Source organism: Cottoperca gobio, chromosome 20 (assembly GCF_900634415.1).
Source record: "Cottoperca gobio chromosome 20, fCotGob3.1, whole genome shotgun sequence".
NCBI lineage: Eukaryota > Metazoa > Chordata > Actinopteri > Perciformes > Bovichtidae > Cottoperca > Cottoperca gobio.
The window spans coordinates 15290378-15315625 of NC_041374.1; the positions used below are offsets into that span (position 1 = coordinate 15290378).

Genomic DNA, 25248 nt, shown 5'->3' on the forward strand with positions numbered 1-25248 from the left:
TTCTGTACTTCTGTGTGTGTGTGTGTATGAGTGTGTGTGTGTGTGTGTGTGTGTGTGTGTGTGTGTGTTACAAAGTCTGCCTGTCTGTCCATTTGGCTCGCTAGCTGACAGGCTGGCTCACATCTCAGTACCAAGTAGAAAGCAGAGGAAACACATAGTTCTGCTTGTCTGGAGCGGGGCAGTTTCCACTTATGCCTCCACGTTAACGATAAGAGACGCTAAAAGCAGCTCGGTTTCTCTCCATTGAATAAAAAGGCAGAATAGGAAAATAGGTTAAAAATGGGCTCATTGTGGTAAAAGAAGTGTGGTTCTGTGATGTTATACTGACGTATTTGATCATTTTGTGGGTGTGATGGCAAGACAACTGTATTATATTGGGTGTCTGTGTTCTCCTGTAGCAAGAGTGAACTGAGTCACACCAAAGTGAGAGCCATTCAGTATCTCTCTGGCAAGTGAACTAAGTGTATTCTAAATTTGGAATGGTATTTAGGAAGTTCATTTTACCATTGAAACCATTCAAGTACGCACACACACCTGACATTTTAGGCTTTTGACAATAACAAAGCTCAGTTTTTTGGGATTCCACCTTTTGCCATTGGAGTGGTTGCTATTGCAGAGACATCTTTTCCACGTATATCTATCCATCCATCAGCACTTATCTGGTTAAGAGGCTATGCAAAGTAACCCAGAGACTCTTTCTCCGTAGTGACTTTCTCCAGCTCCATTTGGGGGCTTGTAAGGCAATTGTAGGTCAGATGGGATATCTAATCCCTCACGTTCTGGGTCTGGCCTGGGATCACCTCCCCATTGACCTACAGGGAGGCATCCAATTAAGATACCGGAACAACCTCAACTGTCTCTTCTCAAAGGAAAAGAGCAGCGGTGCAGCTCATCACCTTATCCCTAAAGATGAGCCCAAAACCACGATGCAAAGAAAACAACTTTTGGTTTCTTGGATCGACAATTTAATTCTGTTGGTTGACTAATTAAGCTCAAAGACTGAGAGCATGCTTAGCTCTCTCTTAACCACAGTTGTCCAGTACAATGCCTTATTTCTGCCCATGTTGCAATGATCCTAACTCACTTAGGTCATTTCTAACGGTACACTTAGTATTGTGCAGTTACGGATACTTTCATATATGTATTTTTCTAGATCTATTATGTGATTTAATCATGTACTGTTGAGGTTACATGAAATAAAGTAAAGTGAGCGACTTTGTTATTTGTATTTCCATTTAATTTTGTTGATATTGTGTATTGTCAATAATGTGATGTTTTCATGTATTGTCTTATGTGGACCCCAGGAAGAATAGTTGTTACTGCGGTAATAACTAATGGGGATCCTAAATAAAGTAAAATAAAGATCCACCTGTTAATCTTGTGGTCCATCTTACCCTAAACATTCTTCTATATGTTGTTTTTGTTGATAATTGTTTGAAAGATTCCAAACAATACAAACTATCCTCCATTCAAATTCTGTTAAATCTTCATTTCTGGAGAACATTACGGAGATAAATTATCCACTTTGTTGAACATTTAATCCTTCTAGCAGTTGGTGCAAAGCTTTCTGCACTCCAGGTAAAGACCCTGTGAGGCACTTTTGCCTAAACAGCACTTACACGTATCCCCTTTGAGTTCCTCTTGAAAGTTTAGCTAGGTATAATCAGGAGTGGTTAGAGGGCTAGGTGAATTTGGAGCTCCACCCGTTTTGACTGGCTAAATATCACAGAAACATAATGCCACCTTCATTAGCATCATTCTATCTGCCCCACACTATGCAGTGTTTTCTTTGGGGCTGGGGAAAATGAGAGCCTGAACATGCGCAGGCCCTGCCCATCATTATCCATGTTCAAGAGGCCTTATTCTGTGGCCATCCATAACAATCCAGGCATCAAATGAAACCCTTCTGGTTTCCTAAAGTCCCGGCATCGGGGTTTTGCTTCATCGTCTGAGGTATGCCATAATTCAGGCACTTTTACACGCTCACATTGGTGCATTACAGCCCTGGATCCTGAACAAACATGCTTACACAGAAAAGATTTCTTTAGAGGGAGGGGATGAAAATGATTTAAATTTTTCTCTCTCAATCGTTTCTGTGACATAATGATTCTGGCTGGAGAGAAAGAGAGACCACCAAAGGGGGAAATATATCATGCCAGGACATGAAAACAGTGTTGGGCATTCTTTCAAAATGGAGACCATATACAAAGGATACAGTCAAATGTAGCTCCAACAATTAGAGAAGTTTTCTTAGTAAATTGACTTATAAAGCATAGCAAGTTACATCATGAACTAGAGAAAGAGCTGAAGCAGTTGTTTGAATAGTGCCAGTAGCAGGAGAAGAAGAAAGGGATTGGCTGCCGATTGCAGTGAATCCCAAGTGAAGATGAGGTTAGGGCAGACAGACAGAATCTGTTCCATTCATTACCTCCGCCTGTCTCCCAGCATATAAAGATATCAAGTGTGCTCATCTTCTCCCCAAACTCTGCAGCTATCTAGTTTAACAGGCAGTAACCGGACCACAGGCCCATTCACGCTGGCAGAGGGAGAGTTAGAAGATCTGGGTGGGTAGACTGTTGGAATGACAATAAACGAAGAAATGTATGAATGAGACTGCACAGAAGGAGTTTGAATAAAGCAGAATTGAGCAATGTGTGATTTATGTGAATAGTAGAGGTCAGCTCAGGGGTGGGGGTCCCCGCAATAGAGTTTGGATTCTGTCCCAAGGAAGAAAGAAGGATGTGACTGTAGAGGTGGGTAAAGTAGACTGAGTATACATTTCAGGGAGATTCCAGATCCAGTGTTAAAACAGATAATGTCTATCTGGCCTGAGGTTTCTCATACTATTTCATATTTCTATGTGTGTATGTTTATTATTGAGATTTAAAAAAGAAAGACCATTATATCTGCCTACCTTGCTGTTCCTTTTTCCCTCCATCTCTGAACATATGAATGGTCCTTTTGTCAGTTGTGTAACACTTTGCAGATATTTTGGTGACATTACTAGTTCAATTGAATTATTCATGATTATAGAAATGTCACTCCCTAAATGACATACTGTAGTGCAACTACATGCTGGAACACAATTTTATACTTTGCTGGAAATTAAAAATTGCTGGTTTGACAATATGCATTTATAAGAAAAACGAAAGTGCCTCAACTGTGATGGATATGAATTTGCTCTTTGACAACTGCAGTGCCCTGGCAATAAGAAAATTGGTATCAAAAATCTGAAACACATCTTAACTGTCCAAAAGAAAGAGGTGCGTTCTTTTTAGTTTTACCTTGATCAGCGATTGGAGGCTTCTCTCCCCAAACATGTCCTTGAGGAAGATGTTGTCCTCAGGGCGGCTGACATGGGGCTGCAGCTGAGAGGGCAGAGCAGCCAGCAGCTCGTACAGACCTGCGCACAGGGAAGTGGAAACAGAGGGATGGCATTTGGTAAAAGAACATAAGTGCTGTACATGTGCAGGAATACATAAATGCCTGTATCGGGCTTTTATAGGCAACACACACACACACACACACACACACACACACACACACACACACACACACACACACACACACACACACACACACACACACACACACACACACACACACACACACACACACACACACACACACACACACACACACACACACACACACACACACACACACCTCTACTTCCCACCATTGTCCAAGCCTTTCCTCTTGCTTGAGGAACACTGCTGTCCCCAATCAGAAACAATTGCCAAAACTCCTCGTCATTCAACTAGAACTTCCACTTTTTGATAAGGTGAAAAGTTTAATATCAACTTTTTTTTCTCGGGATCCATCATCCTTGCCTGCAAATTATCAATTTCTGGAGTAAAGTACATGTGTGTTTGCTGAACAGAAGTTTTGGAATAAGTACTCAGGATGATTTCTGGCTGTTGTGCTGGTTCCATCTTGAAATTCAAAGCCAAAAATGGAATTAAAAACTGTTCTGAAATAACCTTTTGCACTGAATTTGAAGTAAGTGAAGTGAACAGACTTGGCTGTGTACGATCTGATGTCATGAGCTCACGAAGACAGTGTACATTTGCATTTATCCAGGCCTATGTGGCCCATATACAAGTCATCACCCGATAGCAGAGTTTGTTGGTGACAGTGAGAGAAACAGGGTGCATTGGTCAGCAGCCCCAAAGCTCAATCTGAACCCCTTCAGAACGACATATGCTGTAAGGCCTTTCGGGAGTTTACTATCCTGGCTTATAAAATAAATGGCTATTTCAGATTCAATTTACAGAGAGCCAGACTGGGGAGCTGATGGTTTCAAGATTAAGCAGAAGGGAGGTGAAACACTCAGAAGGAGGAAAGAGAGAGAGCACAAAACCAGCAAGTGAGAGGGGTGCCTTCCAAACACAACAGAGTCCTGGAGCATAACCGATGGAGAGTAGTAGCAGATACTTGTTTGTTGCTCTGTTCTGGTCTTCAGGGTGGCTGTGATCCACTAAGCAAGGGGATGCATTAAAAATGTCAGGCCCATACAGAGTGCCTTCAAGCTGACTTATATGCATCAAAGACCTCTTTATAAATGCACCAAAAAAAAAGGCCTCCCAAATTCAAACTCCTCAAACACAACCACACGGTGCTTGAAAGCCTTTGAACTACTACTGATCATGTGAGGAAACTCTAAACACATTCACGGCGGAGCCATCGAAACGTCAAAACAAACTTGAGCGGCTTGGCTACCTCTCTGAGAGCGTCTTTCATCAGAGGACAGAGTGAGAGAGAGGAAGGAGGGAGAAGAAGAAGAAGAAAAAACACCACAGACGCAACTGGAGTAATTCGTAGCTGAAAATGATTGATTGAAAACAATGGTTGACGTCGTTGGCTGGATAAATGACTGGCTGACTGAACTGGCGGGCGCTCTGACTGGGTTAGAGAAAAGTGTGTGCTGGCAGCTCAGACCGGTTGGCGGGAGAGCCATGGCTGACTAACTTAGCTCATGTCATGTGCTGCTGCTGCTGGGCAGTCAGATAGATGGAGTGTCATCTGCCACTCTCAACCTTCTGCTTTCCATAATGGAGGTGATTTGAGGTTTCAGATACCTTTGAGCAGGATACATCAAGATGACATCCTGCCCTGTTCTTCAGCTCACAACACCGATTCTGTGCAGCGTTAGCGCCTCATACCTCACTGCTACAACAGCAGCTCTGTGGTTAAGAAAGGAAGGAGAGGAAAAGCCACTGAACAAGAGAGGAGTTTTACACACAACACATGTGCAGCAGTCATTACTTAGACCCCCGTGGTTTTACTCAAGCTGGGTGTGTGTTATTGTCTCTGGTATGTGATCATCCAACGCCAGGTTCTGTGGTCCTCATCACCAGAAACCTTTAACACAAGCCCGCCTGAGGGCAGCTGGCTCTCTCAAATCATTTACAACTTGGAACTCCCAACAGAACATCTCACATAATATATATAAAAAAAGATTTAAAGAGACATGGGATGAGGTGAGGGGTGTAGGAAGGGCGGCGAGAGTGGGGGGAAGAGATATGGTAATGTCATTACTATTGGCAGCGCTGAGATACCAGTAGGAGGGGATGAAGGTAGCGAGGGAGGGAAGGAGTGAGTGAGAGTCCCTAAGCATTATTCTCCCTAGGTGCAAAGTCTCTCCTGTCTACACTCTCAATGTTTCAATTCTTTATTTCTTCTGACAACAATTCCTCCCTATTTACACTGGGAAAAACCTAAACAGGCAGTGTGATATGTGCCAATAGCACATTATGGAAAACACATCAACTCCATGAGCTGATCAGGAATAATCACATAACGGAGAATAAAGATAAAAGACAAGCTACCACTGTGCTCGCCTTCTGAGGTCACTATTTCAGGCTGAACCCGGTGAACCAGAGAAAAAAACATGTTTCGAACAACAACAGAAAGAGCTGTAGAGGAGCCAAAAACTAAACAAGGACTCTGCAAAGCTCAAATTAAATATAAGATGTATGGGTGGACAAGCGAGGAGGAGACATGGAGGCAAAAAGAGAGAGAAAGGAAATGGGCCAACGTGCAACCACGGTGGTGGTAAAATCACTGTGTGTGGACACTATAAAAAGTGGAGCGAGAACTAAATCCAGGGCCAGCTGTATGGACACATGTATGGTTCTGTAACATCAGAAACCGTGTCCAGCACAGACATTGGGAGACAAAATGAGAGAGGGGGAAAGAAGAAGATGAAAGGGGAAAAAGATTGCGCCAACCCTTCACCACTAAAGGCTGGGTCGACTCGTTTCTTGCAGGGCTGGTCTGGCTTCATGCGATTTGTTTTGGCCAGACTATTCTGCACCCTCTCGTGCGGCAGCTGTGTGTAGAGGACCTGGCAATGTCTTGTAGTGGACCACTAGTTTCTGTTGTGGCTAGTGCTGGATAGGCCCAGCCCAGAGGTCCTGAAGACCAGCATGATGTTACGCAGGATGGCCGAAACAGTCTTCAGAGAAATTGGAGAGGCCTGAGCCTCCGAAGCTTCCCGTATGGAGGAAGTGACCACTTTAACTGCCAAACAGCACTTCCCCTCTCACGCCTACACCTCCACGGCGGTTAAAGAAAATAACAGTGTTTTTCACAGATCCTTTTTATGTAAAAACACAAAAAGAAATAAACCCAGACAATGAAATGCATTAAACATGATACGCGTCAAATTGCTAGTCACACAGGTCAACGACCTTGGGGGGTTTCTAGAGCAAGCAAAGACGAGGAAATTACAGGGATAAATCTAACAACACAGAGTTTGCATGAGTTTAAATTATGACCCACGCCATGACACTGTAACGTTTGGCACTGTTTACTTACACACCACACTAGGCAACATGGACTGCTGGGAGACAAATGTATCAGTCTGTCCATAATTTTGCATGTTGAACTGTACAGCACGGATACTGGGGAACCCCACTTCCATCTTGTAAATGAACTACAGACAGAAAGACAAACTGTCTGTCTGCCTGGTGAAAATGAACTTGTTCGAATACAGGAAATGAACGCTGGGTTTCGACTCAATTTCCTCCCCCTGCACTTTGTCCCAGGTGCCGAATGAGTTATTGACCTACTTCATATATATCTTTCAGGAACATATAGAAAGGCACAATGTTCGAGAGGCTCACCAGACTGCTGGGGGAAGAGAATTGTGACAACATGTGAGAGCTCTTTTAACAGGTCAGTATTTCAAACACTGCATTGTGAACGTGCAAGAGCCATTTGCAGACAGGGGTGGCAGTAAGAGAAGCAGCTGCAGACTTTGTAGCCTAATCCACTCAAGGCTTGATTTACCTCCTTATTCTCCATCCGAGAGAGGAGGAAAGGCTGCCTCAAGCATAGCAAAGGCAGACAGAGAGCAAAGGGGAAAACGAAATTGAAGCAAGACTCATACATATGGACATAAATAACATCTGATTAAAGCATGTGTGCAGACAGAAGAAGAATGATGACACTAAAGACAAAAAGGAACGGTATGAAAGGACCGTGGAGTGATGGCTTTCTGCAACAGCAAGAAATAAGACTTACGGAGTTGATGAGTCCTGCACTAATGTAAACACATTTTCGTCCGAAGGGAGAAACTCTAGACAGACAGTGGGTGGGAAGATGGATTTAACCCGAGTAAGGTGCCAAACAAAAGGAGAAGTGTTTAGGTCCTCTTGTTCACAGCCAACACAGGGCTGATACATCATCAGCCCATTGCCCACATACAGCGTGTGTTCTGTCCTGAAGCGCCTGACCTTTCTTTCTACTAAAGTAGCATGGAAGATCAGAGGGAACATTGGTTGTCTGGTTTAAGTGACCATTTGACTGTAGCGGCATCACCTACCAGACATAAAATGATATAGTATTACAAGATGTATTAGCTGAGCAGACGCTGTGATCTTCCAACATAACTTTCAATGAGTCCAGCAGCGTTTTACTTGGGATAAAACAGTGGTAGACCGTGGAAGAGCGTGGAGAAAGGTAATACATTAGGCTGGCCCATGAACAGCAGGAAACGGTGCTCAAGACCACAAGCTTCGCATTACCAGTTCCAAAGACCAAAACCACTTCTCCACATAAAAAAAAAGATCAGGGGACGGAGCCCTCCAAGACCATCTTCAATGATATTTCAGTGTCACGGTCTCTGAATATCTCCATCGTTTGGGAGGGGAAAATAAGAGCGCGTGGCTTTTTTAAGATGTTAGTTAGGGCTCCGAGGCATGGAAAAATTACTTCGGCAAGTACAGTGGGCCGGTCCAGGTGCAATCAACCGTCACTCCGATCATATATCGACTGTTTCACTACCGCAGGCTGAACTCTGGATGTGTGTCAGTTCAGGGCCTATAAAGAATCCGTGGCCCTTGCTGAGATCATGCTTCATTCAGGGGGAGCAAAAATAATCCAGGTTGCAGAACCTTATCAAAGTTGCATTTCAGAGCCAGGGTAGGCCAAGCTTTTCAAAAAGGATTTACTTTATTTCATCTTACTTTCAACATGCCATCGGATATCACGTAGTAAGTGCCTCACCCGTCCTCTGCTCCATTCTTCGTCACACCTTTACACTTCAAAAGGGCTGTCAGCACGTTGAAAACAGAGCTCAGGACAAAAGTACAAGCCTAATCAACATAATTGAATGCACATCATCTGCGGGATCCGTCAGCAACCTAAAGAGCCAGCAGTGTTTTCAGCTACAACGGCTTTAACAAATCACACTGCAGACAAGTGAGGCTTCAGCGGAAGCACCTGCCACATGGCTGGAGGGAAGTGACTTTTAGTGAACTTGGTATCTAGTCCAGGTCTGAGTAGTTAGACTTCCCCGAACACACCACTTCCCGAAAACTCGCAAGTGATATATAAAGTAAGGAAAGATAGAGAGGGAAACAAATTAAACATGGAGGAAAGACAACAGATAAGAAATACCTGGGCAGACCAAAAGATGATGTCAGAGATAGTATCATGGATGAAGACAGATTAGTAGAGCACAGTTTAGTTTTTGTTGGATGCCTAGATGGAAGGTACTGAAGGTTCTGCGGGAAGGCTGAGTTTGGCAGTGGCCATCCAGAACTTCTTTTTCCCCAAATGGAAATGAAAAGCTGCTGTTTGAGCCGGGTAAGCTTAGATTTGCTCCAACAGGGAAGACAAAACACAGAAGCCGCAACAACCTACCCACGTCCAAATGACCTGCCACCTCCGCTTATTGTGGCAATGGAACAGCAGCAGACTCTCTGGCACAGGCCTGCATGTTCTGTCCAAAGCCGTGGCCAGCTACTTATTTTTAGCAGGTCTTCCAGCGATATCTGAGGCAGATATGCCAATACCACCTGAAAGGCTTCATTTTGATCATATATTAATAGTGGCACTTATAAAAATGTGGGCTTTAAATTTAAACTCTAAATCTTTTGCTGTCTCACTCTCAAAGCTGCAGGCTATTACTCAACATTGCCTGGTTGTCTAACAGAGCACATGGTCTGTAAAGCTGTTTTCAGGTTCTTTCTAATGCAAGTGAGCATGTCCTGCCCGCGAATGACCGATTTAGTAGCCTGTGTGCTTTGGATGGGAACAGTAGAGGATGTCATCCTACCTCAACAAAAAGAAAAATAATTCTTCGTATTCAAACAAATAAAAGTCATCATTCCTCACTCTCAGTCGCACTCACTTGATTTCTTTCTTTTACATCTGCTTCCTTTGACTGTTTTTTATTTTTTTGCTAAAATGATGTGGAAATTTTACTTCTGATGCAACTGGAAACAGGGATCTCTTCCAGTGGCAACAAATCCTTGTGTTTCGGTACTGTATCACTGCGGCAAAGATCCGGCTACCGGCCAAGGACCACGACAAACGGCTGGAAGCTCCCAGAGGAACGCCACCCGCCCAACATAGGCAAAGTCCTCCCCCGAACCTCCCCTATGTCTCCCCCAAGGCCAGATGCTCTGGATTCTTGATATGAGGATGGAAAAACTGTTAACCTTAACAGAGAAAAAAAACAAACAATACAGCCATATTCTTATCATATCATTCCAATATGTGCGTTTCTACAAATGCATCTGTCCTACATAGGAGTATGTGGAAGCAATAATGCAGAGGATTCACAAAGTGCCTCACCATAGAAAGGTCTGCATCTCATTACTCTGTATCATTATAGAGCCATCACCTTTTCCAACAGGGGGTGTTCAAGATAGGAGAGAATAAGATGGCTGCAATCGCTCACCTATCGCTCCCTGCACAAACATGCACACATGCAGCCAGTAAGTTATTAGCGTATCTGGTAAACGCGTTGTCCCATCGCAAGATTTCCATGTGTAGTCTTTCATGCGAGTGTCGCCCACCTCCTCCGCAGCTGTGCATGGCTGAATCACCCTTATCTTTAAATGCTGTGCAGGGCCTGTAAACCTTGATAGAACACGCAGGTACGGCTTGGAATAACACAGTTAACTTTTATAAGGTTAATAAAAGGGCATCGGGGTCTTTAGAAGTGCCTGTTAGAGAGTGTGTGCGCAAGGATTTGGGTCGGTCTCGGGGGTATGGTTTAAGGGGCACCATGCAGGGACTGTTATGGCACATGGGGGGCTTGTCAACTTGACTCAACGGCGGTATTGGGCAGGCCAGTCAGTCAAAACCAACCGATTTCAAACCACGGCCAATTAGTTAATCACACAAATGCGTGTCCCGTTCACTGAGTCAAGTAGAAGAAACAAGAATTGTATGTTTCGTGAGAGTTTAGTTCAGTAAATTAAGTAAATTCAGGAATGCAGTCTTTCTGAGAAAAACACTACATATTACAACCGAACCGGTTCTGATAATAAATAAAAAATGGTGATTAAAGCTTGGATAATCGCAAGACTGAAGCATCTGAGATAAGGCAGTATGCTTATCTTTCTCCACATACACACATTCTCAGGACCCTTCTCAAAACCTTGTAAAAGGACCAATATGATAGCAAGCTTTATATGCAAAGATATGCGGCCCGTTTGGGATTGTTTCGGGAGAAGCTTTTCAGGATATTGACAGACCTGGAGCCAGGATATAAAATTCCATGTCGTAGGTGTCACGTGTTGAATTTCTTCAAACTTGACTTTTTGAAGAAGTGAGCAAGCAAATCTTGTATTAGACTCAACTGAAACATGTGAAACTAAAGATTGCAAGGTATCGGCCACTTTTATCTAAGAGAGATTTAAGTCTTCTTGTTCTTATGTCTCCGGCTTTAAATCGCTCAATGTCACCCTATTCTACCTCTCCCCCACAAATGAACCATTCTACCACAAAACTGCCATCACATAACTGCAGGAGCAGGGAGGAAATGGGGCTACAAGCAGCAAACACCCACTCTCACTGCAGGAGGCTCACTGACCTCTGAATGGCATAAACCAGATGTTGTACGTCTGAGGGTCTCTGATCGGAAAGTGGTGACGTTAGAAGCAATTTAGAAAGCTCCTCATCTGCAAACAGCAAGCTGCCATTACTGTGCAACCCTCATCAAGAGATGGGGCAAGTTATTACAGAACTGACTCCAAACTACTACAGAGAACTTTTTTAGACACATGTGGTACTGTATGCAGTAGACGGTCAATTTCATGTCATTAACTTTGAATTAGAGTTATAGAAATAACAAATACATTTCTATTTACAATTAACACTTGAAATGATGAGGACACTTGTAAATGACAAGATCGTATAAAATGTAAACCATACTTTCATTTTTACCCGTTTAATTAAGAGTTTAATTAAGATTGAACTTGTTTTTTTCTTTTTATAAAATAAACCAAAAACATTGACAACAAGGAGGATCTTAGGTAGATAATGATGAGAATAAATATAACTACAAAATTATACCCTCTTAACTGAAAATAAATCAGGTTTGAATTTAAATCTAATTTCAGGGTTACAATCTTAACTTGAAATTCAACATTCCTACTCTCTAGATTAGTGTTAGTGTCTCTGTAATGAGTCTTAGCATTTTTGATTGAACATCCTGTGATGTTGTAGGGGTAGATGGAGGTTTTTGGTAGGTCACAATATAAATGCAGCAAAAAATATATATAAAATACAATTTTTTTGAAAATGTAACCTTGCAGCTAATGGAGCTCAGTAGGGAGATAAATGGTGTGTAGCAGACAGAGGAGTGGGCTGGGTTTGTCTGTCTGAAGATCCCAGAGTGGGAGCTGAGATAAACTGAGATGAGCCGAGCCAAGCTGAGCGGAGGCGTAATGGTTATCTGTCCCCGACTGAGCCCACAACAAAACTCCATCACGGCTGAACAGGAGGAGAAATGACTAAACAGCAGCTGTCTGGAGGAGACCTGGAGAGCAGCTGCATAACTTTGTTAGAGAGCGGGGTTACAGAGTGTTCACGTTAATCTGAGAACAGTTTTGACTTAATGCCTGTGTGGCGCAAGCTTCCTAATATCAGCCCTGTGAAGTGTTTGCACAATTAAAAGCTAATTTTCTTTCTCTTCTTGGCTGACTTGTTGGAATGTGAATGAATATGCGTTTATGTATTAGATCCCGACAATGGCAGCCAACAAAATGTCACATAACAGCGTCCCACAGCAGGGTTTTTCTGGATGTTGAAGGACAGAGAGTAGGGGTTGGATACATTCAGACAGAACACCAAGAGCAGGGCCAGCATCATCAACTAAAGCCCCGTCATTAATCTGCTTCCAAAACATTCATGAAAAACCTTAAAGTCACACAGTGAAATGAGTCCACAGTAACCCAATGACCAGGACATTTTCTCCAGTGCTCCCCGTGGTCATATTTTCAGGCCAGTTTCTCAACATTTTATTGTTTTTTAAAGTTTATTTTCTCACTTTTTTGGTTTCATTTATGAGAATCTTATCCACATAGAAGCCCGTTGTTTATTTGGGCTGAGACAGAGAGAGAAAGGAGAGAGAGAGATGGTATGATCTTACATGTGCCCTCCATTTGTCTGCCCATGTGTTTGCTCTCCAAACACTCCAATAATGAGCATTTTAATAAGATCTACACACACACACACTTACACGTTCTCCGGCCCAAATCTGGTGATGAAATAGGAGAGCTGCTACTAAAGAATAGTGAAATTAATGATAATATTTTCCCCATTATGTTAAAAGCTCCAGCACAGTACTTCATCTTATGTGTGTGTGTGGCGGCGGGGGGGAGGAGTGTGGTGTTTAGGGGTCTGCAGATGGCAGGACTGCTAATGAAAAGAAGGTTAAGTTCTGGCAAGACACCGTAATGTCTCTGTAATTATTGGCAGCCACCACATGTGGAGGCGGAATTGTTAGTCTCTGTGGATTTATGCTCGTCTGCAGAGGTGTTGCTACCTACATGCCAAATCTCCAGAAACCACGCAGGAGGGTCCTGCTGTAGCCGATGTGGGCGCCCTCTAAATTCAAACTACACGTCAGCAGCTCTAAGTTCAAATCCTCCGTAAATCAAATAATGGGTTAAGGGTTATGGAACACGATTACCTACAGTTACATAATACATTCATTGCACTTTGAGTATTTCAATACATCCGCATGTTAAATGTTCTTTTTCCAATATTCTTCTCATTCTGCCGCCGATAACAGAAACACTATTGATGGAGTTACTATTGAGTGACATGAAGAGGCAAACATTTCTTATGTAATATGTCTGGGATTTCTAGTTAGATTTCTAGGATGATTACATCGTTTTACAGGTTACTATGTTTTGGGGGCAAAAGGTTGCTGTATCATTCTGGACTGATATATAATAATAATAATAATAATAATAATAATAATAATAATAAATCTCCCACCTTGTGCGGTTGTTTGCTTGCGAGGGTATAGATTTGAACCACAATTGCAAAAAAAAACATTGTGGCTGACAGGAGATTGATTGTGTATTGGAGTGGAAGGTTTTTCCAATAGATAACTGGTACTGTACTTTTAAACATTCTTGGTATGCAGACAACAGGAGAGGGAATAGATAAGTGATATGATTTATAGTCGCGGAGGGGTTTGGGATGAAGTCAAGAACTGCCTTTAGACATCACAAACTTCTGACGACGTCCTCACCTCAGCCAAATGTTCTCGTCTTTTTTTGTGTTTATTCTCATTCATTTTGAGTCAGATTATTTTGGAACCTGGTTCCCCTTTACTGGTCAGGTAAATCCTATTACCCCAGATACAGATAATATGTTTAATTGCCCCAATCATGTGTCGATTTATATTGCTGTTTGGAATAATCCTAAATTATATAAAAAGGTACTTAGTTTTTTTGTAATTTGCTCAAGATAGTGAAATGAAATGTGTTGTTTTCACACAACTTCTTAAAACTCCTCTTGAAAATCGACATTTATTTAGAGTTCTCTAATAATTGCAACTGACATTCTGCTTTATGTTTGAAACTGGTTACTGCTTTAACATATTCCATTCTTCAAGTATTATAAACAATAGAACATGCAATATTTATGATATAAATGTGTTACTTTAAATAACATGATCACACAATTATCACATTTCCCTCAGCTTTCAGTCAAAGAAGTTCAGAAAATGTTTAACTGTAATGCAGCCTTTCAAACCAGGATAAGACAACTACATAATAACTTAGTAATAACAGAATCACAGTAATCTATTAAGAGAGTATATAGGTCAGCAATCATTCCTTCTTATATTTTTGGCATATTTCTTTATCACACTGCTTAAGAACACATGTAGCTGAAAGGTTTGTTTCTTGCAGCACACCATAAAAGGACAGATGTTTCCATTATCCTAACAGAGATGCATCTCTTAATTCAACAGCATTGTTATAGTACCAAAAGTAATACGACCATTGTTCTGTGTAAACGCTGGTTCAATGCCAGGCAATCCCAATGCCAGCCACAAGTATGTGTGTGACATCACCAGGCCTGGAGATCAGTGACCTAACTAACGTTCATCAATAATCTTCATCATGTTTCACCTGCACACACACAACTTCACAGGACCATCAAGAGGAGAGGCAGGGGAGATGGGCCGGAGGAGTCTTTACGTGTTTTATTTGGAAACCTGAGCCCTTGCCGGTAATTGCCTCAAAATGACTCTAATCGTAATTGACGGTCTGGCTTTCTACTTTGTCTGCACAAATTTCCAGGACGACGGGGGCTACAGTAACTGTGTTAAAAGTTTGGACGCAGAAACGCACACACTCTTTATCCATCAGTGCAGGACATAATGTCTGTCCTCCTTTTGTCCCTTTGTTATCCTGCCCTTGTTGGGTCTTCTACGTGTGTGTGCATGCGTGTGTGTGATTATGATGATGATCTAGCCGGGCCATTAAGCCAAACCGAGAATAGGATAGTGCTCCTCAGGGTAGAGGTGGTGATTTTTGGCAACTGTCTCGGCGTTGACAAGTTTGACGTGTTCTCATTCTGACATCACACACAGACAGACAGACAGACCGACACACACAACTCAGAACAGAGCGGAGACAACCAGAGAGATGGAGTAAATTATTGGACATTATTCTTACTCCCTGTTGTTAAACTGTAAATGTGCATGATGTGAATATTTGAAATGGTTTGTTTTTCATTTGGCAGGGAACAAAAGTAAGTGAAAATGTGCTTTATTTTCCAACCAGTTTTAGAAAGTCCACTCCAGTCAAGAAAACACAGATAATTTGTAATTTGAAATTAAATTTAAGTGGTGGCACACCACCAGGATATACTGGCTCTTAAATATAATATATAAATATAAGATATATTAACTTTAAGGTTGGGATCACACTTGGTGCGAGCATTAATTTTCTTTATTTTTTTTATGAGTGCATTTTAATGGTTCTGTGTGTTGTGCAGACATTCTTGTGTTTCAGATTGTGTTCCTGGCCGAAGGGTCTGTACCTGGCTCGTGGCCGGCTCCGGTGGCCAGGGCAGGCATGGCTCCTGCCGGCTGCTTCCTGGTTCCCCTCAGGCTGTGGAAAATGGCAGCGGGGCGTCAGAGTAGTGAGTTCCTCGGCAGCTCTTCCCAGGGACCAGCTGAATCTGAGGACAGGGTTTATGCCATGGAGCCCTGCAAGAGAACAAGATTTTAGAGCCTACTTGTCAAATGGCGGAATGGCCGCATGCACGTGTGTGTCAGTCAGCTACTGTGTTCTGTGTTATGGGATCTCGTAGCCATTTGTAGCCATGGAAATGAATATCTAGCATACTAGCAAATATATGTTTTTGTGTGTAGGTGAGCCAGCGATTGACAGTGAATGACTCACCAAGTGTGTGTTTGTGTTCTCAGTTGACTCTGGGTGTTTACAACTCAACACTTTTTTCCTAAGATGCTGAACATCCTGCTTTGTACATGAGCCAACATCACCTCACCAGGAGCCCATATAGACACATACACTCGGAGACACACACAGCTACCCCACACTTTATTCAGCGTCCAGAGGAAACAAGGAGAACTTTATCCGCTGAGGGGAAAGCAAGCAAGCGAATGCAACAGACCTGTGAAAAATCAAACAGGCGTGGAAAAGCGTCGCTTTGTAAATAATGGCTCTCAACTGGAAAGAGAGATAGAGCAGGGACAGGAAGAGAGGGGATGTAGAACACAAATAAAACGCCTGTGTCTCATTGAAATCTTCCCCTGCGTTGGATGAACATGTGCGGACATACATAGTAGCATACAATATACTTCTGAAGCACAACAAGAGGGAAACGACTAATATGTATTAATTTGGACAAGACAGCCTGATAGATGTAAGTGCAGATCAGAGCTGTAGACTCAAGATTTGGATTTAGACTCAAATCAGTTTAAACTTGACTGCACTGAGATATTACTCCCATTAGATTCCCCATATACCTGACTTTTGGTAAATCCCCAGAACAAGGAAAAATAATTAGGCAGACCTTGCCTAGCCACATGGCTATACAAAAAAATAAAACATTAGAAAAAACAAAATGCAGTATCAATTTAATGTCACCTTCTGAAAGGCTTGAATCGGAACTTGCAGATTGCTTTGTAAGACTTGACCAGACTTAAAAAATAGGTTAGAAACAACCCCAAAAACTGGATGATGTCTACTGTTCTGAGGTGTCACTGCAGAGTGGCAAGGAAGCTGAACTCTGTACGAGCAGTAGAGAGGTCTCAGTTGACACCCTCTGCCACACGCCATCCACCCTTCCCGGGCCTTGACTTGGTCACAACCCATCGTATAGAAACTTTAACAGGCCCCTCAACTCTTCGCAATGTAGCCTACATTTATTATTACAACCTTTTTCAAAAGGCCGCTAAACCTCAACAGGTCCCTCTGAGTCCAGCTTCCACCAGCACAAATGCTTTATCTGAAAAAGGGAGAATGGAAAACAATTAGGTTTGAGCCTTTGGGTCTTTACAGCATGCAGCTTAATGATCCATTATATGTCAGCTCCCATGTGCTGTGGCCCAGTCAAGCTCAGTTTCCTGAACTGTAAAGCCTTGGGGTCCTGTTACTTGTTCACTTCACTGGAAGAAAATGCTCAAAATAAACACCAGCGGTGAGATAAGCTACATTTCTGTGTCTCCCAAGTTGATAAGTGTTATAAAAACTAGACACTGAGTCAAAGTTTGCTATGGCACTCAGAAACACTTGGCCGCAAACAGGGACAGTCGAGACACCTGCGCCATTCCAGCTCATTGGGACCCCACATCAATGGTTAGATGGTGACGCGCACACACACACACACACACACACACACACACACACACACACACACACAGTTTGAAATGCTGTGACTTCTCTTACATACATCGTTACATACCAGTGGGCCAAAAAGTAGACCGGAAATTCATTACAAATGTGTTTTCTGTAAAGAATCTCTCACTCAGCCCCCGCAGTGACAGCTGCACAGAAGTGACTATTTCCTGGCGCCTTGCAGACATGTGTGTACAAATACACACAGAGGTCGAGGCTCAAACCTGCCAAGAAGGCAGCCCACGTAGCAAAATGCTACCCCGCCTGTCTGACGTTCTGTGATGTGAACTCACCTCAGGGCCCATCAGACCCCAGGTGGAGCCTTGTGGAAAAAGCATCTAGATAATACAGTCCAGAAGATGCCTGAGTGAGCAGGTAAGCAAGCTATTAAGAGCATATCACAAAAATAAATGTTTCTTCTGGATTGAGACGTACAAAATATGGTGCATTCATCAAACAGCACTTAAGAAAGGGTCGATTTTCCACCAAGAAGAGATTGGGGATTCAAAACCCTGCTACTATGTCACGCCAGCACCAATTTGTAGGCCAGATTTGTCAGTCGTTTGCATACAGCTTTGCATGATCATCCAATACACACACAAAAAAAAAAACTGGTGAAATCGGAGTTCAGTGCTGTTCAACTCTTTGGATACTTCAATAAAATAGGTTAAGAGGACCAGCAGAGAAGGGCAACGGCGCCTCGAGCAGTGACCACAAAATCTCTCCAGCAGGCCGGTTTAAACAGGGGAACCGAACAGCCACTGCGCTCATGCCAAGAGAACTGACCCATACTAAATCAGTTCAGTGTTTCACAGAGAGGGCTACAGCACGGTTTTGTCATAAGGCTTTGTGATCGGAATGACAGACTTAAGGAAAGACAAGGGATAGGAATACTCTTAAGGTATGCCGCGCTATAATATCAGTCGTTCGCCTTTTGTTGCATCCAAAAGGGAATGACCACATATTCCCCAATCTGAGGAGGGATCCATCTTTCCATTGGAGGAGCTTTGGGAGTGCCAGGAAGCATGTCGCTGAGCTTGGAACACCTGGGACTTTTTAAAAGGCCCAAAAGGATTATATAGACAGACTTAAAGAAACATTCCCCACTGTCAGAATGCTCCAACCGTGTCCGTTCAGATCTCACAATATCAGATGGTCACGGGGGGAGTAAAGGGACACTTTACCATGTGGACAAGAGATGGGATACGCTTAATTGCAATGAGATGTTTCTCCCTCTACCGTTGTGAAGTCTTCAAATGGTTATGCCGCCATCTAGTGGGAACTTTTGAGATCGCAGGGAATATTCACCCAGCTGAGACAGAACCTCTCACTAACATCGACCTGTATGTATAGATGTCAGGAGACGCTGTCTGTGTCTGTGCTTAGTCTTGCTCTGAGTGTGAAGCCTGAGGTCAAATCAGTATTTAAAGAGAAAATAGCCCCGGGTGATGGATGGCTGGAAACAAGGAGGTGTAGAAGACTGTTATTCTTCCTCTCTTCTCAAAAACAAGCCTGTCCGTTCTGCTTGGTGGGGAACATGGGTGGAGTCGCCTGGCTCTCAGCTGGATGTTGATGAAGTTAGTGACGGAAATAACAGAGTCAGGAGGTGAGTGACTGACCGTGAAAAACACCGGAAGACTCGTCATTTCTAAAGGGCCTGTTAACTATTTGAAAGTGTGCTTTGAGTTTAGAACTTCATCTCTTCGTCGTGAGGGTAGACAGAACTGTGGAAAGATCACAAAGCAAATTGGCAAAAAATAATTAAAAAAAAGATCCTCAGAAAAACTTGTCATGCTCCAAAGTCCTCACAAGCTTTTACTGGGTGGAATGGTTCCGTGTTCATGTCACCACTGAAACTTCCCCGGGGTGCTACTGCGGTGTTGGGTTTTTTTCTGTCCTAGATTGTCCCACATCAAGTAACAGGAAGGCCAGCTACTGGCCCGGGTTTTTACTGGGCCACCATGAATGACACCGATCCTCTTCAACGCATGACAGGCGGCCATCAAAAGCCACCCGTCACACCTTCTCTGGTTACAGCTCAAAGGACCAATTTGCTCCAAAGCTACCCACCAGCTTCTACGTCTGCTGGTCCGCTCCAACATGTTGAGTTTATCTACACTGGTCATTGGTGAGACAATAGAAGATCTATTTGGCAGTTTGCTTGACACCTGCTCCGGTTACCAATTCTGGACCGTCTGCTGCAACATTGCGAGGCTTTGGTTCTGTACCGTCTTTTATGAAATGAAAGTGATCTGGTTTTAAGCAAACAATATGACATATGTGACGAGACATTCAATGCCAGCTTTTGGTACTTAATACAATCCAATGAGACACATTTTAGTTAGTGCCAAAAACTTTTTGGAGGTCGGACATCCCACCAGGTGCACCTTGAAAAATAGACCAAAAACTAGTTTGAAAGAAAGAAAATTGCAAAGCCCACTTCATCACTTCATCCTTAAATTATTAAATCCACAGTGTGTTAACAGCTCCATGTTGAAGGGAACACTATCTTTGTATTGCATGTTCTTGTGTACTCACATGAAGGTCAGTAGTGGCAGCAGAAAGCAAACATTCTTCCAGTTCACAAAACAGGTTTCCAAATAATTGTACTGTGATGCCGTTTAGAAAAATACCGTAAGAGTTTGACTGAAGAGACAGAAGAAAAGGATTTCAAAGAAGAAGAGTTGTTCCTTTATGGAAAAGTATGTTCTTTTACTTCACGCTCCATTGGTGAGCTTCAGCTTTGGGATATTAGTATGGGGTAGCTATGAAGACAGATTGGATGTAAAATCAATTTGTATTTCAGCTACTCTACATCATATTGGCTTGTAGGAACCACAAAGTGCAAAGTCAGACAGACAGAAGTAGATAGAGTTACAGCCATATGCACACAACCATACATGACACAATCATAAGAGTATAATTGCAGTGTATTCAACTGTGGTAAAGGCGAAAACACTCATTTACACACAGGCACACGGTGGACCTACATTTCAATGGGCTGTGCATAATTGCAGCGTATTAAACCGTGGTGGATGGGGAATGTTCATCCACATGACATTTTGAAACTGAAACACCATTTCAAGAAAAAAGAAAAGAAAATTGCAAATCCTCCTGATGCAAGCGCCGCATAGGCAGCCTTTTTCTGTTTCTTCTGTGGAAAAACACATTGTTGAATAATGTCTTTCTCCTGCCTCGCCGCAACGCTGCCAAAATGTCCCCACGTCGATTCCTATTAAGCATGAGGCGCGTGACGCTGGCGGGACAGAGTTGTGTTTTCAGGCGTGTGCCATACGACTTCTCGTTAATAGCCGTTAGCTTTACGAGGGATTGGGGCTGCTTAAATTAAGACTCAGCGGTACCTGGCACAGCTGATGTTCCTGGAATGACTGGCTGCTGTGGAGGAGCAGTAATAACAATGAGCAATAGGAAGAAGTATATTCATACAACTAAAAAGCATATGGAAAAAGATTAGGGGAGCAAATGTGGAATATCAATGAACACTATTAACCCATGACGAGGAAAAGAACATGTCAACACAAATGGCTTCATCCAATGTGAGAGGTTGACAGAGAAATGGGAAAAGTGAGCTCTCTTCTCTTGTCAGGTGGGATTTTTTGACAGCTCAGAATCTGCCACATGTTGCTCATAACCGTACAGTCTTTCCATATAAAATACATCTGCTGATGTGTATAAACATGTGTGTTAGCACGCACACACACACACACACACACACACACACACACACACACACACACACACACACACACACACACACACACACACACACACACACACACACACAGATATAAATCTTTGTTTAGGTCAACCTGTCTTTGCAGAGGCATGAAGTCATTCTCTCCTTTCAGCCACCTCAACACACAAATGGCTGGAGCATTTCATTGTGCTTTTAATTAAAAAAAATGTTTTTAAAAGATAGAGACCCATCTAATTTACAAGCGAAATGGAAAGATGTTTCAGGGACTCTGGGCTCACTGATGTGGAAGATTATGAGTCAGGGCACTCCAAGAAAATCAAATGTGACAGACTATAAGTTTGTAGTTTAGAAGATATTTATTGAAAATACTACAATGAATGTCTGGTGGATGTGTCAAACTGGCTTTACAACGGTGCTGTCTCCCGATTACATAACTAGAACTGTGGAAAATGACCAAAATGTAGAGTGGCAAACAATAACAAATCGAACAATATTCCTGTGACCACAGAAAACCCCTATTCACACAGATAATACAGATTAAAAAGATAAGATCTGATCTAACAAATGAAGGATATATACTAACGTCATGAACACACCCAGGAAAAAGGCAGAAAAGCTGTGTGGGGACTTACCAGGACACTTTGCTTCCTGCAACAGAAACACAGCATCACACGCAGCATTTGGCACTGCCACTACACTATTACAATGCATGAACACTAAATCCTCCCATACAGGAAGAAACCCGCCTACCAGGTGTATCCACTCACCTGAACAGACCTGAAATGCGAGTTTTTTTTCCTGACTAAAGGCTTATGGTGCTACACCCTTTATTTATTTAATTTCCCACACATGAAAACTCAATTGTAAATAGAAAGAGTGTTTAAACAATGTGACCAGGGGAAAAACTTTCTTTCCTGGGAATCTAAAAGTGTTTTTCCTTCCCAGTTGTTTATGTTATTCTTAATGTAAAATATAAACTATTAGGCCTAAAGGCTACATAAGTGTTGCATCCATCTGACTAAACATGTTTTTTTTACTGCATTGGGCATTGAAACAATTTCTGACCTTACCATAATTAACTGATCAAACATGTTGCACAATACAAATAATTTATTGCAAAATCCCTTCATATTCCATGTCTTTCCCTCTGGTTTACAGCTATGACCATGTCCTTCCAGGTAGGCTGGTAAATTGCACTTAAGAAAATGTATTCAGTTTATAATTCATTACTTACTTTATTTATTTTTGAATGGAACAGGATTAAAACCAGATATCATATTACTCACTGTACCGAGTGTCTTTTCAAAGTGTGGTGACACCAAATGACCACTAGATGGAGGAATCGGCTCACTAAGTATATCAAGTCTACACATTGTGTTGAAAACACTAATATGGAAAGTAGCAGGCATTGTAAGTCTGCATAGCTGTGTGTATTTGTGTGCGCAGCTGTATGTGTGCGTTTGTCTCTGTCCTCATCATGACCTCAGATGTGCCTCAGGGTGCCAGTAAAGATGGGCACCAGTAATCTCATCCACTGACGCCAGGGCCCCATTATTACTAAAAGAAACCAAGGCAATTATACTGCAAAATAGTCTGAGAAACAAAACAATTTTCGCAGCACCTTCTTGTATGGACACGTTTTTTTACTGAGACACTTTACCCTCGTTAGTGTTATTAGTAACACCTGTGCTTTCCCTGCTATGACTGCAATAACGGTACTAATAAAATTTACTTTTAACTCCCAACTCAAAAGCAATTTAATAAACACTGTAAATTACATGTCCACCTCCCAGATGACAAACACACACGCACACACAAAAAGATGCCACCTGTAGTATGGATGCTACACATACACATAATAACACAGGTTCAATCTTGGTCAGACAAAACATGTCATTTGGAGGTCGTTGGGGCTTGGGCTCTGAAACACTGATGCGTTTTATAAAGTAAAAGCTTACTCATAATAAATACTCATTAGTCGCAGACCGACATTGTAGTCTCAACTACTTCCTTGTCTTAACACCTCTTCCATCTCTTTGTCCTCCTCCCATCTCTGCCCTCTGGTTCCCATGCAGACACAGCCACTCTTTGTCTCTTCCTGACCCATTAACAGTGAGAGGACACCACAGTCACTATCAGTCGCCGCTCGCACATTCCACACAGTCTCTCGCTCACACACAAACACACTCACAGCGTGCAGAGTTGCCATGGAATTGTATATATATGTATCAATATACGTTGGTTCAATATGGTTCAAAAACGACTTCATGAAAGAAAGGGAAAGGAAAGGAGAGACCCTGCCCGGAGGAAGCCCGGGGCCCCCGTCTGGAGCCAGGCCCAGAGGGAGGGCCCGACAGCGAGCGCCTGGTGGCCGGGTTTGCCACGGAGCCCGGTCGGGCACAGCCCGAAGAAGCTACGTGGTGCCTCTCATCCATCCATCCTGTGGGCCCACCACTCATGGGAAAAACTGCTGGGGTCGGGTGAGCTGTCACACGGGTGGCAGTGATGGTCAGGGACCTCGACGGACCAGACCCGGGCAGCAGAGGCTGGCTCTGGGGACGTGGAACGTCACCTCTCTGTGGGGAAGGAGCCGGAACTAGTGCGGGAGGTGGATCGCTACCAGTTGGATCTGGTGGGGCTTACCTCCACGCACAGTCTTGGCTCTGGAACCATACTCCTGGATAGGGGTTGGACTCTATTCTTCTCCGGAGTTGCCCAAGGTGTGAGGCGTCGGGCCGGGGTGGGGATACTCACTAGCCCCCGGCTGAGCGCCGCTACGATGGAGTTTACCCCGGTGGACGAGAGGGTCGCCTCCCTACGCCTTCGGGTTATGGGGGGAAAACTCTGACTGTTGTTTGTGCCTATGCCCCAAACCGCAGTTTTGAGTATTTGGCCTTCTTGGAGACCCTGAATGGAGCCCTGCAGGGGGCTCCAGTAGGGGACTCCAGTAGGGGACTCCAGTAGGGGACTCCATAGTCTTGCTGGGAGACTTCAACGCACACGTGGGAAACGATGGAGACACCTGGAGAGGCGTGATTGGGAGGAAGGGTCTCCCTGATCTTAACCCGAACGGTTGTTTGTTGTTGGACTTCTGTGCTAGTCATGAAATGAACATAACAAACACCATGTTCGAACATAAGGATGCTCATAAGTGCACGTGGTACCAGAGCACCCTAGGCCAAAGGTCAATGATCGATTTTGTAATCGTATCATCTGATCTGAGGCCGCATGTTTTGGACACTCGGGTGAAGAGAGGGGCGGAGCTGTCGACTGATCACCATCTGGTGGTGAGTTGGATCAAGGGGTGGGGGAAGACTCTGGACAGACCTGGTAAACCCAAACGTGTAGTGTGGGTGAACTGGGAACGTCTGGAGGAAGCCCCTGTCCTGGGGATCTTTAACTCACACCTCCGGCGGAGCTTTTCAGCCATCCCTGTGGAGGTTGGGGGCATTGAACCTGAGTGGGCGATGTTCAAAACCTCTATTGCTGAAGCTGCGGTGATGAGCTGTGGTCTCAAGGTCTTAGGTTCCTCAAGGGGCGGTAACCCTCGAACACCGTGGTGGACCCCGGTGGTCAGGGAAGTCGTCCGACTGAAGAAGGAGTCCTTCCGGGTTATGTTATTCGGGAGGACTACGGAAACAGTTGCAGGGTATCGAAGGACTAGAAGGGCGGCAGCTTCGTGTCAGAGGCAAAGCAGCGGGTGTGGGAGAAGTTCGGAGAAGCTATGGAGAAGGACTTTCGGTCGGCACCAAGGTGCTTCTGGAAAACCATCCGGCACCTTAGGAGGGGGAAGCGAGGAACCATCCAAGCTGTGTACAGCAAGGGTGGAACCCTGCTGACTTCAACTGAGAAGGTTATCGGCCGGTGGAAGGAGCACTTTGAGGAACTCCTGAATCC

General features: G+C 43.5%; 1 protein-coding gene across 2 annotated transcripts in view; it reads right to left on the reverse strand.

The window, feature by feature from the left end:
* The window catches only part of mpp7a (MAGUK p55 scaffold protein 7a), a 127442-nt gene that overhangs the window by 79719 nt on the left and 22475 nt on the right, over window positions 1-25248 (reverse strand). For both annotated transcript variants that reach the window (XM_029457766.1, XM_029457765.1), the window contains exons 2-3: window positions 15811-15979; window positions 3285-3403 (exon numbers count right to left, since the gene is read on the reverse strand). In XM_029457766.1, the coding sequence (XP_029313626.1) occupies window positions 3285-3403; window positions 15811-15847 (156 nt within the window). In that variant the 5' untranslated portion in view covers window positions 15848-15979. The remainder of the gene's footprint in view (window positions 1-3284; window positions 3404-15810; window positions 15980-25248) is intronic.